This window comes from Pelophylax lessonae, assembly GCF_965119305.1.
Source record: "Pelophylax lessonae genome assembly, chromosome: 5".
Taxonomy (NCBI): Eukaryota; Metazoa; Chordata; class Amphibia; order Anura; family Ranidae; genus Pelophylax; species Pelophylax lessonae.
Genome location: NC_138772.1, coordinates 196,026,852 through 196,041,636, shown reverse-complemented (window position 1 = coordinate 196,041,636; position 14,785 = coordinate 196,026,852). Strand labels below are relative to the sequence as shown.

General features: G+C 40.8%; 1 protein-coding gene across 4 annotated transcripts in view; it reads left to right on the top strand.

Annotated features, from left to right (window-relative positions):
• POU6F2 (POU class 6 homeobox 2) overlaps positions 1 to 14,785 on the top strand; it is an 870,107-nt gene that overhangs the window by 676,213 nt on the left and 179,109 nt on the right. For all 4 annotated transcript variants that reach the window (XM_082258642.1, XM_082258643.1, XM_082258640.1 and 1 more), the window contains one exon: positions 10,142 to 10,485. In XM_082258642.1, coding sequence (XP_082114768.1) covers positions 10,142 to 10,485 — 344 coding nt within the window. The remainder of the gene's footprint in view (positions 1 to 10,141; positions 10,486 to 14,785) is intronic.

Below are 14,785 nucleotides of genomic sequence, written 5' to 3'. Positions count from 1 at the left end.
GTGTGCTTCTCATGTGATTACTGTTATCGGTAATCAGTAACCGGGTTCTAATAAGATCGCTATAATTAGTCATAGTGTTCACGCAATAACAATGTAAGCAACTTGTCATGAATGGCTTTCCATTCATAAACATCTTGCTTACTGTTGCGATCTGTGATTGGCCCAAAGCAATCACATGGTACCTGGCTATCCATTATAAAAAGTATAAAACTATTTTAAAAAAGTAAATAAATAAAATATATTTATTTTTTATCTATTTTTTTTTTCATACTGTCACCAGTTAGTAGCCTTGATCACTACCACACCAGTCAAACTAGTAAAACCTTCAACAGCTTAAGTTGTTAAAGTGGTTGTAAACCCATGAAATAAAAAATGAACAAAGCATATCCTCAAATTGTGTGTATATTCCTTAGTCTGTAGGATGATCCTGTTTGCTCTCTCCTTCCACTCTCTGCTATCTTCTGCCAGTTTTTATATTTCCAGGCAATACTTGGAGAATCCCCCCCCCCCAATACTAGCACACAGCAAGTGATTGACAGCCTCAGATGTGCATGTCTGCCAGTCAGACTGTGTGTAGGGCAGGGGTGTCAAACTCAATTTCATTGAGGGCTGCATTGGCATTAAGGTTGCCCTCAAAGGGCTGGTTGTATCTGTAAAAATATATATGCAGACTGCAGGGCTCAGGAGTGTGCTACATACAGAGTGCAGATTTCAGGAGTGTGCTACATACAGAGTGCAGATTTTAGAAGTGTGCTACATACAGAGTGCAGAGTTCAGGAGTGCGCTATGTACAGAGTGCAGAGTTCAGGAGTGTACTGTGTACAGAATGCAGAGTTCAGGAGTGTACTATGTACAGAGTGCATAGTTAAGGAGTGTACTGTGTACTTGCAGGGAGATCATTGGTCATCATCTGTCCCCGCCATGTGTGCATGCAGGGCAGGCAGGTATAGGTGAGAGCCACAAGCCGCCAAGAGGAAAGCTTTCCTTGTAAACACAGAAGGCTTAGTGATAGTGGTGAGCAGGGAGCAGAGGGGGAGAGCCAGAGGTGGCAGAATGGAGTTACACCACGTTCTGGCAAAAAAAAAGCCCTGGCTGCAAAGACCACATGAAATGGCCTGGAGGGCCAGATTCGGCCCCCGGCCCTTGTGTTTGTCATGTGGTGTGGGGGATGTCCTTTCCCTTCACTCATATGTCAGATTTCCAACAGAGAATTCTGTGCTGTGATTGGTCACAGTCGATCATCAGGTTTCAGCCAAAATTATTGGCTGAAATTTCCTGACAAACTCGTGTCCAATCACAGCATCGGTCAGCAGGGGGCAGGCGCAAGTGCGTCACCAAACCAGGAAGTACGCCGCGACGTACAGGTATGTCGCTGTGCCACCTGCTCGCAGAACATCTACTCTGAGTGGGTCTGCAAAAGATTAAGGAAGCTTGGTTTTAAAGAAAATACCCACCCCCTATAGTGTGCCAGTCATATATGGACTCCTAGAAATGTGTAAAAAATACAAAACTGACCACACGCTACAGTGTTGTAAAAGCAAAAGACATATGTTAAAGAAAGCCTCAAAGATGAAGGCAAGGTTTGAAGCACAGTTTCATTAATACTGGATGGCAGGAAAGCAGAAAGGAAAGCAGCCAAGTCCAAGATAATGACGAAGGAGTTGCATTTTTTTTTTAAAGCTATCTAGTGACAGGGAAAACAAAAATGACATTCAGCTGATGAATAAGCCAAGTTTGACCTAGCCTTTCGACCCCTGACAATCAATCTTACCTGCTACTTCATAAAGAATTATGGCTATGCCACTCACATTTGACTCTAGAATTTTACAATTCCCATTTTGTGCTTCTTTATCCTATTTAATACATGGCATAAGAAGATAAATGTCTGGGAGCAGCCAGTTGCATTGAATACAAGCTTCACATGAAAGAACGAGAACAAGGGTGGAATATGTTCACTCAATATTCTATTGTCCACAATATTTTTGTCTGCCTGATCAGTAGATGGGAATAAGATGACTGGCATCTTTTTTCTCTCCCCTGTCCCTTTTGCTCAGAAAAGTCTACTAAATGCTACATAGTAAGAAGAAACATCTGTGACAGCAAAAATAAATTAAAACATTCCAACCCCTCTGTTCATGTTGACTTCCTACAATAAAAATATGGAAATGTCATTATAGAAAGACAGAATATTTTAACAAACATTAATGTGGCGCTGAACTGTAACGATGCCCCCTGAATTAAAGTACTGTTCCTTTTTTTAACCACTGAAAGACAAGGCCTATTTCTGACATTTGTTGCTTACAAGTTAAAGTCAGTATTTTTTGCTAGAAAATTACTAAGAACCTCCAAACATTAAAAATTTATTTTAGCAGAGACTCTGGAGAATAACATGGTGGTTGTTGCACTATTTTATGTCACACGGTAATTGTGCAGCGGCCTTTCAAACGCAATTTTTGGGGGAAAAATAAACTGCACTGAATTTAAAAAAAAAAAAAAAAAAACGTGAAGTTTCTCCAATTTCTTTGTATATTGTAAAGGATGATGTTAAAATGTGGAATAGACTCCCTCCAGAGGTGTAAACTTCCCTTGTGACAGTAATAGGCAGTGATAGATACTCTTTATGGAGAGATCTGGAGTTTTTGAATACTTTGGATGTTTTAAAATCTGTGCCATTGGCTGCTAATTAAACCGGATGTGATGTAGTGACATTGGAGATGTCGAACAGTTGGTGTTTTCACAGAACAGGCAGCAGTGTATACACTCCGGTACACACTATAATTAGTGGACATTTTTAGTCCGCCAGCTAGTAACCAACAATATGGCTGCCTCTAAGGCAGCGATAACTAGCGGGCAAACCAACAATGTCTACTCATTATAGCATGTACCAGGATGTATAGGCTGCTGGTGTTTTGTGAAAACACCAACTGGTTGAAATCTCCAATTATTCTTGCTTTAGAGTCACCGGAAGTGACGTGGTTGAAGATTTCAGTGAGTTGGAGTTTTCAGCAGAACACCGGCAGACATGCCATCAGGAGACCCGAGCAGATAGGAGGAAGGCGGCGGGGGGGGGGGGGGGCTTAACAACTGAGCGACTATAGATATAGATTCACCTAAGCGGTGTACATCTTCCTTCCAGTGTTCTCTAATATCACCGCCACCCATTCACAGTGTCCCTAATCATCATCACAGCAGTGGCAGTGTCCCTGATCACTGCCATAGCAGTCATATTGTCCCTAATTATCACCACACATTTACAGTATCCCTTATCATCTCCAAACCAGTTACCTTATCCTTGATCACTGCCACAGCAGTTACAGTGTCTCTGATAACCACCACACCAGTTATAATACCCCTAATCACCGCCACACCAGTTACAGTATCCATAGGCGTGCACAGCCTATTGCATTAGGGTGTGCACCCCAAAGCTCAAACACACATGCGTGTATGTGTATATATATATATATATATATAGCAGTGATGGTGAACCTTGGCATGAGACGGTCAGAGACTGCAGACATGATACAGGAGATGGTCAGAGACTGCAGACATGATACAGGAGATGCTCAGAAACTGCAGACATGATACAGGAGATGGTCAGAGACTGCAGACGTGATACAGTAGATGGTCAGAGACTGCAGACATGATACAGGAGACGGTCAGAGACTGCAGACATGATACAGGAGATGGTCAGAGACTGCAGACATGATACAGGAGATGGTCAGAGACTGCAGACATAATACAGGAGATGGTCAGAGACTGCAGACATAATACAGGAGATGGTCAGAGACTGCAGACATAATACAGGAGATGGTCAGAGACTGCAGATGTGATACAGGAGACGGTCAGAGACTGCAGACATAATACAGGAGATGGTCAGAGACCACAGACATGATACAGGAGATGGTCAGAGACCGCAGACATGATACAGGAGATGGCCAGAGACCGCAGACATGATACAGGAGATGGTCAGAGACCGCAGACATGATACAGGAGATGGTCAGAGACTGCAGACATGATACAGGAGATGGTCAGAGACTGCAGACATGATACAGGAGATGGTCAGAGACCGCAGACGTGATACAGGAGATGGTCAGAGACCGCAGACATGATACAGGAGATGGTCAGAGACTGAGGACGTGATAGAAGATAGAAGAGCACTAGGGGGGCCGGAGAGCAAAGGGGAAGCAGAGAGCACTGGAGGAGGTGAAGGGCACGGTGGGGGGGGGGGGGGACAGGAGAGAATTAAGAGGGGGTTTGGAAAGCATTTTAGGGGGGTTGGAAGGCGCAGGGGGTGGAGAGGACTGGGGGGGGCGAGCAGGGAAAACCAGGGGGGTGGAGAGCACTGGGGGGGGACAGGGAGCATAGGGGGGAGGGAGATGAAAAGCACTGTGGGGAGCTGAATAGCATCGGGGGGGGGGGGCTAAAGAACAGGGGGTCTAGTGCACTGCCATACAGGATCTCTCAGAGGACGCTGGCTGATACCCCCCAGTGCGCCCCCCCATTGGTACCCCACTGTGTGTGTGACACTGTCCTGTAGCTGCTTGCGGTGATGTCGGGGGTGGGCGGGATCGAGCAGCTGTCAAACACCAGCCAATGATTGGGCTGCTTAAGAAAGGGGCGGAGCCACATAAATCAAGCAGCCGCCCAGACCCATCCCATTGGCTGGTGTTTGATAGCTGTTCGGTCCCACCCATCCCCGACATCACCCCTGACTTCTGACAGCTGGTCTTTCCCCTGCAAGCAGTAACATTACCTGACAGTGTCACACACACTGAGCGGCTCTGGTAAGCCGCACTATCTGCTGGAGCCAACAGCACAGCCGCCTCTCCACCGAGTATCTCACTACCCTCAGTGCCAAAGATGGAGATCTCGGGAGATGGCAGGCCCCACACTAACAGACACAGGGTGATTAGGGTGTGCCCAGGCACACCCGGCACACCCCGTGCGCGCGCCTATGACAGTATCCCTGATCACCGCCACAGCAGTTACAGTGTCTCTGATCACCACCACACCAGTTATAGTATCCTTAATCACCACCACACCAGTTACAGTATCCCTGATCACTGCCATAGAAGTTACAGTGCCCCTGATCATCATCACACTAATTACTGTATCCCTACTCCCAACTCACTGCCACACCAGTATTTGGATACAGTATTGCATGACTGAATAACTTTCAAGAGTGACAACACTGAACACTTTAAAATGGCCTTGGCAGGAAGGGGGTGAAAGTGTCTGATATTGAGGTGGTTAAACCCAAAACCAAAAATATATTATATCGCAGCTCACCTATCATTACAAGTTATGGGCTGCATCAGTTTTCTTTTCTTCAACATTTTTCTCACTGAATACACTCAGGTACTGTACAACAAACATTTTTTTTTCCTTTTAGAATAAACTAATACTAAATGTTTGCTAATGGGTTTAATACTGCTTTAATCATAAAAGCACCCCAAACATTCAGCTTAAATGAAAATGTAATTCCTAATGTGGATAGTGATTGAAAAAGATGAAAAAAAGCATGCAAAACTGATTTTAAGGCTGTATGTTATACATGGATATAGGGTTTATTAGATTTATGTTACATTCAGTACCCTTGAAGTGGAGAAAAGAGCAAGTAGAGAAAAAGTACACCTCCCTGAAAAAACAGAAACCTTTTATATAAGTTTATAAAACTTTATCTCAAAATGGCATAGTTGCTTTTTTTACCATGCACAACTGTATATGTTTAGTAACCCTCTAAAGAGTTTGTATACCATAGTGATGAATCTCTACTAGGAACTCATAGTCTCCAACAAGTTTATTGTAGTACCAAAGCAAACCTACAATAATTTCTTGCTATTACCGGTGGCTGCATTCATCAGTTAAGTAAAGAAGAGCAAACGCCCTGCTAACATGGATAACCTCACACTGCAGTGAAATGGCGTGCAGTTTGGGATGAGGGATATTGCTGTTATTGCTCTTTGAGGGATCCAGTTTTTGTTTTCTTTTCTTTTTATTGTCTTGGAAGGTTGGCTTTATACCCTAAAGCTGGCTTTATTGTGCTACAGTTCAGAAGCTTCTGAGCTGACCACAGGGAATTTTTCTAACCTTTATAGAGAAAATATTTTTAGTGACTGTGTTTGAGGCCTGGCAACGGCCTCAGTGTTGCAGCAAGAAAAGAAATTAGAAACATATTGCTAGAAAGATGTTTTCTCAAATATAGAATTTGGGAGTCGCAGATATTTTTTTTTTTATTAAAGTAAGAAGAGACAAATGTTTCTGTTATAGGTAGTATGCCATTAAGTCATTTCCACCTCTTTTACAGGTTCTGTAAAAAAAAAAAAAAAAAATATATATATATATATATATATATAATATATATATATATATATATATATATATATATATATATATATATATATTTATTTATTTGTATACTGTAAAAAATGAACATTCTAAAATACATCACACAGATTTTACCTAAAAACTGTCAGTAGTGCCTAGTATCTCATAATAGCACCATACATCAAATTCTGCTTATTTAAAAAAAATGTAAAGACAATGTTTTTTCCTTTACTCATTAGAACAATCAGAAGTCACCCTTGATTTACTTAAGGTAATAGCAGCAATGAAAAATGGTTTCTAACTGAGTGCTATGGGATATTGGACATAACTGTTTAAATCCGCTGTGTTAGATATTCTGCTACACAGAGTAGCAACTTTAGTGCAAGATTAGCAAGCATCTGGAAAAAAACAGCCCTACAACAGTATAAGAAAAGAAAAGACATATTAACCACTTCTGGGCCGGAAGGTTTTACCTCCTTAATGACCAGGCTATTTTTTACGATATGGCACTTTGTTATTTTAACTGAAAATTGCGCGGTCGTGTGCTGATGTACCCAAATAAAATTGATGTCTGTTTTTTCCCACAAATAGAGCTTTCTTTTGGTGGTATTTGATCACCTGTGCGATTTTTATTTTTTGCGCTATAAACAGAAAAAGCGACAATTCTAAAAAAAAAAAACAATATTTTTTTACTTTCTGCTATGTAACATTCCCAATAAAAAAATTAAAAAATCAATTTTTTCATTATTTAAGGCCAATATGTATTCTGCTACATATTTTTGGTAAAAATAAAAAAAATCCTAATAAGTGTACATTGATTGGTTTGCGCAAAAGTTATCATGTCTACAAACTAAGAGAAATATTTATGTAGTTTTTATTTATTTTATTTTTTTTACTAGTGATGGCGGCGTTCAGCGAGTTTTAGTGGGACTGCGACATTGTGGCGGACAGATTGGACACCTAACTGACATGTTTGACTCTTTTGGGGGGACCAGTGACATTACTATAGTAATCAGTGCTAAAAATATGCACTGTTACTGTAATAATGACACTGGCAGGGAAGGGGTTAACACATTTAACCAGGGGCGATCAAATGGTTAAATGTGTCCCTAGGGGGTGCTTCTAACTGCGGGGGGATTGGCTTGCTGTATGAACACAGAGACCTGTCTTCACAGGGAGCGATCGTGGGTGCCCGGCGACAATCAAGGCCACCGGACCCGCTGATCAGCTTCCCCTGTTGTGAATGAGTGTGTGCGTGCCCCCGCTAGCGGTCCCACAAAGCGACGTACAGGTACGTCCTTTCGTGGGAAAGAGCTGACCTGTTACTCACCTGCTACTCTGTTCAGCTTTCAGAACTGAAGAAAATATATGCAACGGCATGGAGGAATATGTGGCTCACTCCTATCCTATTAATGATTGATCCAACGTTATCACAGGAGAGAGGGGGTCCTCACTGCTGTATAAGCTTTGACTAGAATGATTTAGAACTTACACTTAGCTATCTTTATTTTTTTTTGGCATTTGAACAGATCGGTGGGATTGGCAAACAAAAATGAGTATATGCTGTTGTGTGTGTGTGTGTTTGTGTGTGTGTTGGGGGAAGGGGGCATTTATGCAAAATTGTTGCTTTGCTCTGCATGGACAAATTTACATATTTGATTTCAGCTTTACTTACTATGTGAATAAGAGTAAATTGGAATTCCAGTTTGGTCCTCTTAAAAATGCTAGTTTCCTGGCTGTGCCTAACTTCTATTCTTTATAGACTCACAAACATAGAACAATCATACAGCCAGGCTCCTTTATCTCCATGCTTGCTCTAGGTCAGTGAGTAAGTTGGGGTTATTTACAAAAGGCAAATCCACTGTGCACTACAATTGGAAGTGCAGTTGCTGTAGATCTAAGGGGGACATGCAGTGAAAATTAAAAATAGCATTTTTGCTTGCAAATCAGCAGAGCTTCCCTCATTTCAGATCTTCCCCTCAGATCTACTGTGACTGCACTTCCAAGTACACTTGCAGTGCACTTGTAGTGCCACAATGGATTTTCCTTTAGTAAATCTACCCCAAAGTGTTGAAGCCAAGGCATCAACATGATAGCAGCCTTTGGTTTTCTCTCCTGATAGACTTGCTTTAATAGCTGGTCATGCTTAAGTATACGACTAAGGTTAAAACCTCTCACAGATGCTGTTGTGGAGGATGTAACTGTGGTCTTCAATTGGTTTTGGCTTGATCCATTGGTTTTGAGGAATAAAGCTGGAGTCATGCAACATTTTTTTCAACGCTAGAAACCTTTATCCATAATCAGTTTGTCTGAACCTTAGAATTATTGCTCTGGGTGCAATTCCTATGGACATTCTATTCTCATTGCACCCTCAGGTCTCAGGAGTGTGCAATGAGAGTAGAATTTCCCAGTGAGATCACTTTTTCTCCCCATCCCCCTCTTCCCCTAGGACATGTTGCATATGACAGCATAATACTTTTTATTTGTTTATGCTTATTGGGTGGTTTAAGCCAACGTCCATCTTCACTATAAGCTCTTGTATGTTACCTGTCTGTTGTATACCTGTTACATGAGATCAACTCTTTTTTTTTCATGGCAATTAGCTTTGCAAGTCATTTTAGCCAGTTCTTTAAATATTGCTGTATTTAAAAAAGGTCGTTGTGCATTTAGGGCCGGTTCACATTTGTGCGAGTGCGGCGATCGCCTGTAATTCGGAGCGCACTGCTCCTTCATTACATGCAATCGGATGTGCGGATGCGAATTCAGCCATACAATTTGTATGGCTGAATTCGCACTGTATCCGCACCAAACACGCACATTACCCTTTTTTCCAGCTGCATCAGGATCGGATCGTACAGTGGTTCACACTTGTGCGATCCGATCCTGTGCGAACTGTCAGATCGCACTGCGATATGCGATCAAACTGGGGGTGTCGTTAAGATTACATTGACACCGCATATCGCATATGGCAGTGTGAACTGCCAGAGTTGTGTTTGCGATGCGGGAACAGGCTGGAAATTTTGCAGCCTTCCCACATCGCACAAGTGTGAACCGGGACTTAAAGCATAAAAAAAATGTAATATTTTCCAAAAACAAAACAATGGATACATTTTCGGAAAAAAACGTTTAGCAAATTTAGAAGGAATTGCAAGAAACAGTGATAAAATCAAACTAAATAAATAAGAAAACGAAATAAATAGTAAATAATAAAGTAACACAGCATTAATTCAAATGTTACTTTTCCATCAGTTTATAGTAAATAGAATAATGAAAATTGAATCTGTTACAGTACTGCATGACCAACAGGTATTAGGGGCAGTTTCTTCTATGTGTGGGCATCTGGTTGAGGGTTGATGTAGAAGGCTCCTGGTAGCCAAGTGTTGCAGCACTAAAACCCTGTTTCTCGACTTTTAAAATGAACAGGGTAGAAAATAGAAAATAATAATTTAGAATAAATGCATAATTTGTGACATTCTTGCTATGGCCTATAAAGTGATGGCAAATACATACTGTAGTCTGCTGCGGAAAAATATTGCCAGCCTAGTTTCTAAGAAATACAATAAACCAATCAAGTATGTTGATATTTTCAGGCATATGGCAACATGTCTAGTCTATGTCTAGTATACAAACTAGACAGTCTAACTGGCCCTAGTATGTGTATGTATGAATGTGAATTAGGGACCTTAGATTGTAAGTTCCTTGGGGGCAGGGCTGATGCGAATGTACAATATGTATGTAAAGAGCTGCTTAACTTGTCAGTGCTCTATAAGTACCTGCAATCAATAAATACATTTATCATTATATATCTTTGCAGCTACCTCATCCCTTAACACACAGCTTCAGCAGCTACAGCACCTACAGCAGCTTCATCAGCATCATCACCAACATCACCATCAACAGCAAGGACCACAGCAGCAGCAACAACAGCAAAGTACAACCCAGCATCAGCAATCATCCCAGCAGCCTTCCCAGGCTCTTCCTCAACAGCAGTCCCAGCAGCAACCTAATCAGCATCAGCGACAGCAACAAAACCAAACACAGACCAAGAGCCAGAACCAGCTAGCTTCATGCCAGCAGCCCTGCAGTTCTCCTCAGAAGCCTAATCAATCACCAGGACATGGCCTTCCTTCGCCGATAACTCCACCAAATCCTCTGCAGGTACAGCTTTCTTTTTAATCATAGCAGTGCATTTACTGAGAGTGTCAAAAGATAAACTGCTAAGGTAAAGTGACACTTTTTTATTTCCTGTTAAAACATGGGATATGTATATGTAAAATCTGATATGGGTTGCTATATGAATACACCTTTCTGTGTAGTATGGGAGGTACCAATGACAGTCTATTTTAACTAATACAAAATTTATTTTCACAGTTCCTCTGTCTAACCCTGTATGCCACAAAATCTCTATAATGGAAAAATAGCCTACTAGTGAGGCTACCTATAGCGGTATGTAGCCTCACTAGTAGGCTATTTTTCCATTATCTACCCAATTTTTTTCTATAGCAGCTGCTAAAACGTATATATATTAATTCTATATAAAATACCAGGCGCGGGGAATATACTTTGGTATATTTTTTCTTACAAAATGTTTATGCCATAATTAAGCCCTAAAAAAGATGCATTATAATTATACACATTCAGTTACCAGCTGTGAATTTTAAATATATCTAAAGGATAGAAGAAGCAGATCTAAGTTTTAAAAGTATGAAAAAATTCCCCTGTCTTATTTTTAAAGGGAGAAAAAAATGAGATGAAAGTTACTATTTTATGCTTCCTATTTCTTTTTATTTTTTTTCATTTCAATCATTTTTGTTGAAGTTTTACAAAACAATAGCTGAAAAAAAAGACAGCAAGAGAACGGGCAGTGGGCAGTGGTACAGAAACATCACCTGTCCAAAGTCACATTGTGATCACATTGGTCGAATTATTCATATGTGTAATGCATGAACTTATTATTGGGGTGACCCTACTGCCAAGTCATTGCCATTTTGTAGAATATCAAAAGGTACAGAAGAGTATGAGTCATGGGACAAGAAATGAAGTAAAGGTAAGAAAAGGGCAGGTTGGGAAAAAAGGGGCAACAAGGCAGAAGGGTAAAGAGGACATTGAGGCAGTGCAAATCCTTGCCTATGTCTTTTAAAATAGACAAATAGATGTATTTGATATTGTTAATAATCAGCCAGGTTTTGTCAGTTTGTATGAAAACTCTGCAGGTTATCAGCATGTTACCCTAAATCCAGTTGACAATAAAAGGGTTTGCACCACTCAAGGCAGACCATCAAAAGGTACACCACCATAGGTGGAACCAAGTAGCTGTCTGTAGAGCTCTGGGTGCCTGCCAGGGTCCACAACCATAAAATGGAGACAAAAGAGAACAAAGGCGGCGGCACATTCAGCTAAAAATCTTGATGTTTATTTATAAATCCATGAGAAGAAATGACATGACATGCACTCACAGTTCAAAGAAACATAGAAACATAGAAACATAGAATGTGTCGGCAGATAAGAACCATTTGGCCCATCTAGTCTGCCCAATCTAGTCTGAACAATTCAGCAGATGCGTTTCACACACCCGTGCTTAGTCATTGCTGAATTGCAGGGTTTGGAGGTGCAGTGTGTGTCTGTACAGATATAGGAGGTGTAACACCCCCTGCTCTCTACTAATAATTCTGGGTGGTCACATTGGGATGTTCCTTTTGAATATTGGCTTTTGTTGACGGCCATCTGGGACTGCCTGCACTTGGGTGGAGGTATACTTAAGTGATTTAAGTAGCTGTTCACTTTCCTATAAGAAATGTATAATTATATATATGCAATAAATACCTAAGCACACTAAGGAATTAGAAGCTGGAACAGCGTTTTGTCTTTGTAAGTAGTATCACAAAGCAACTTCCTTAAAGTGATTCTAAAGTCTCTTTTATTTTTATTTTTTAGTTAAAAATAACAAATATGTTATACTTACCTGTTATGTGCAGTAGTTTTGCACAGTGCAGCCCAGATTCTTCTTATCTTCTCGGGTCCCTCTTCGCTGCTCCTGGCCCTTCCCTCCTGTTGAGTGCCCCCACAGCAAGCAGCTTGCTATGGGGGCACTGGAGCCGACATGCCAATGGAGCAGATATGGAGCCGCAGCCCGGCCTGCCCTTCCCCTTTTCTCTCTTCATTGGCTGACTGACTTTGATTGACAGCAGCGGGAACCAATGGCTGAGGGGAGCTGCTGCACACAGAAGGCTTTTAATCCTAATGCAAAAAATGCATTAAGTTAAGAAAATCTTCTGCCTTTACAATCACTCTAATGTATAAGCAACTTATTAAGTTACACTGTAGGCAGCAACTCCTTTGTTACCAACAGCCAATTTATATTATTAACAAAGTCAATGACCCCATAGCAACATCTCTCTAGATCATGACAGTCCAGCTATATAGTAGCATCTGACATAGGTTGCTACGTGTTAACATGCCTATATCTTGCCCCTCCATTTCCTCCAAATGGAATAATTGTACTGTATATAGTTGGGTTCAAAAGTGCGACTGACTTCTTTTGCACCTCTCCTTTGAGCTACAGAGTTAGAATCATATCTCTGGTGTTTCCCTCTGTCATCACAAGGATGGCAGCATGACCTGAAACAGGCTGTTTCTTCAATTAGTAGTAAGTAAATTAGTATAGAGTAGGGTAGGATAGATAGATAGATAGATAGATAGATAGATAGATAGATAGATAGATAGATAGATAGATAGATAGATAGATAGATAGATAGATAGATAGATAGATAGATAGATAGATAGATAGATAGATAGATAGATAGATAGAGTGGGGATCGAAAGTTTGGGCACCCCAGGTAAAAATTTGTATTAATGTGCATAAAGAAGACAAGGAAAGATGGAAAAATCTCCAAAAGGCATCAAATTACAGATTAGACATTCTTATAATATGTCAACAAAAGTTAGATTTTTATTTCCATCATTGACACTTTAAAAATTACAGTAAACAAAAAAACGGCGTCTGCAAATGTTTGGGCACCCTGCAGAATTTATAGCATGCACTGCCCCCTTTGCACGGCTGAGACCTGCCAGTGTCATGGATTGTTTTCAATCATTGTCTGGGAAGACCAGGTGATGTCAATCTCAAAGGTTTTAAATGCCCAGACTCATCTGACCTTGCCCCAACAATCAGCACCTTGGGATCTTCTAAGCAGTTGCCTAGAAAACTGAAACGGAAAATAGTTGACGCTCACAAAGCTGGAGAAGGCTATAAGAAGATAGCAAAGCATTTTCAGATGTCAATATCCTCTGTTCGGAATGTAATTAGGAAATGGCAGTCATCAGGAACAGTGGAAGTTAAAGCAAGATCTGGAAGACCAAGAAAAATATCAGACAGAACAGCTCGCAGGATTGTGAGAAAAACAATTTAAAACCCACGTTTGACTGCACGATCCCTCCAGAAAGATCTGGCAGACACTGGAGTTGTGGTACACTATTTCACTATAAAGAGATACTTGTACAAATATGATCTTCATGGAAGAGTCATCAGAAGAAAACCTCTTCTACGTCCTCACCACAAAAATCAGAGTTTAAACTTTGCAAATGAACATATAGATAAGCCTGATGCATTTTGGAAACAAGTTCTGTGGACCAATGAGGTTCAAATTGAACTTTTTGGCCGGAATGAGCAAAGGTACGTTTGGAGAAGAACAGAACAGAACTTAATGAAAAGAACCTCTGTCCAACTGTTAAGCATGGGGGTGGATCAATCATGCTTTGGGGTTGTATTGCAGCCAGTGGCACAGGGAACATCTCACGAATAGAAGGACAATGGATTCAATAAAATTTCAGCAAATTTTGGATGGTAACTTAATGCCATCTGTGAAAAAGCTGAAGTTAAAGAGAGGATGGCTTCTACAAATGGATAATGATCCTAAACACACCTCGAAATCCACGGGGGATTACATCAAGAGGCGTAAACTGAAGGTTTTGCCATGGCCTTCACAATCTCCTGACCTCAACATAATTAAAAATCTATGGATAGACCTTAAAAGAGCAGTGCGTGACAGACAGCCCAGAAATCTCAAAGAACTAGAAGACTTTTGTAAGGAAGAATGGGCAAAGATACCTCAAACAAGAATTGAAAGACTCTTGGCTGGCTACAAAAAGCGTTTACAAGCTGTGATACTTGCCAAAGGGGGCTGTACAAGATATTAACTCTGCAGGGTGCCCAAACTTTTGCAGATGCCATTTTTTGTTTTCTGTTATTTTGAAAGTGTAAATGATGGAAATAAAATCTAACTTTTGTTGACATATTATAAGAATGTATAATCTGTAATTTGATGCCTTTTGGAGATTTTTCCATTTTCCTTGGCTTCTTTATGAACATTAATACAAATTTTTACCTGGGGTGCCCAACCTTTCGATCCCCACTGTAGATAGATGGATATTCTGTATGGATTGGGTAGATAAATATACG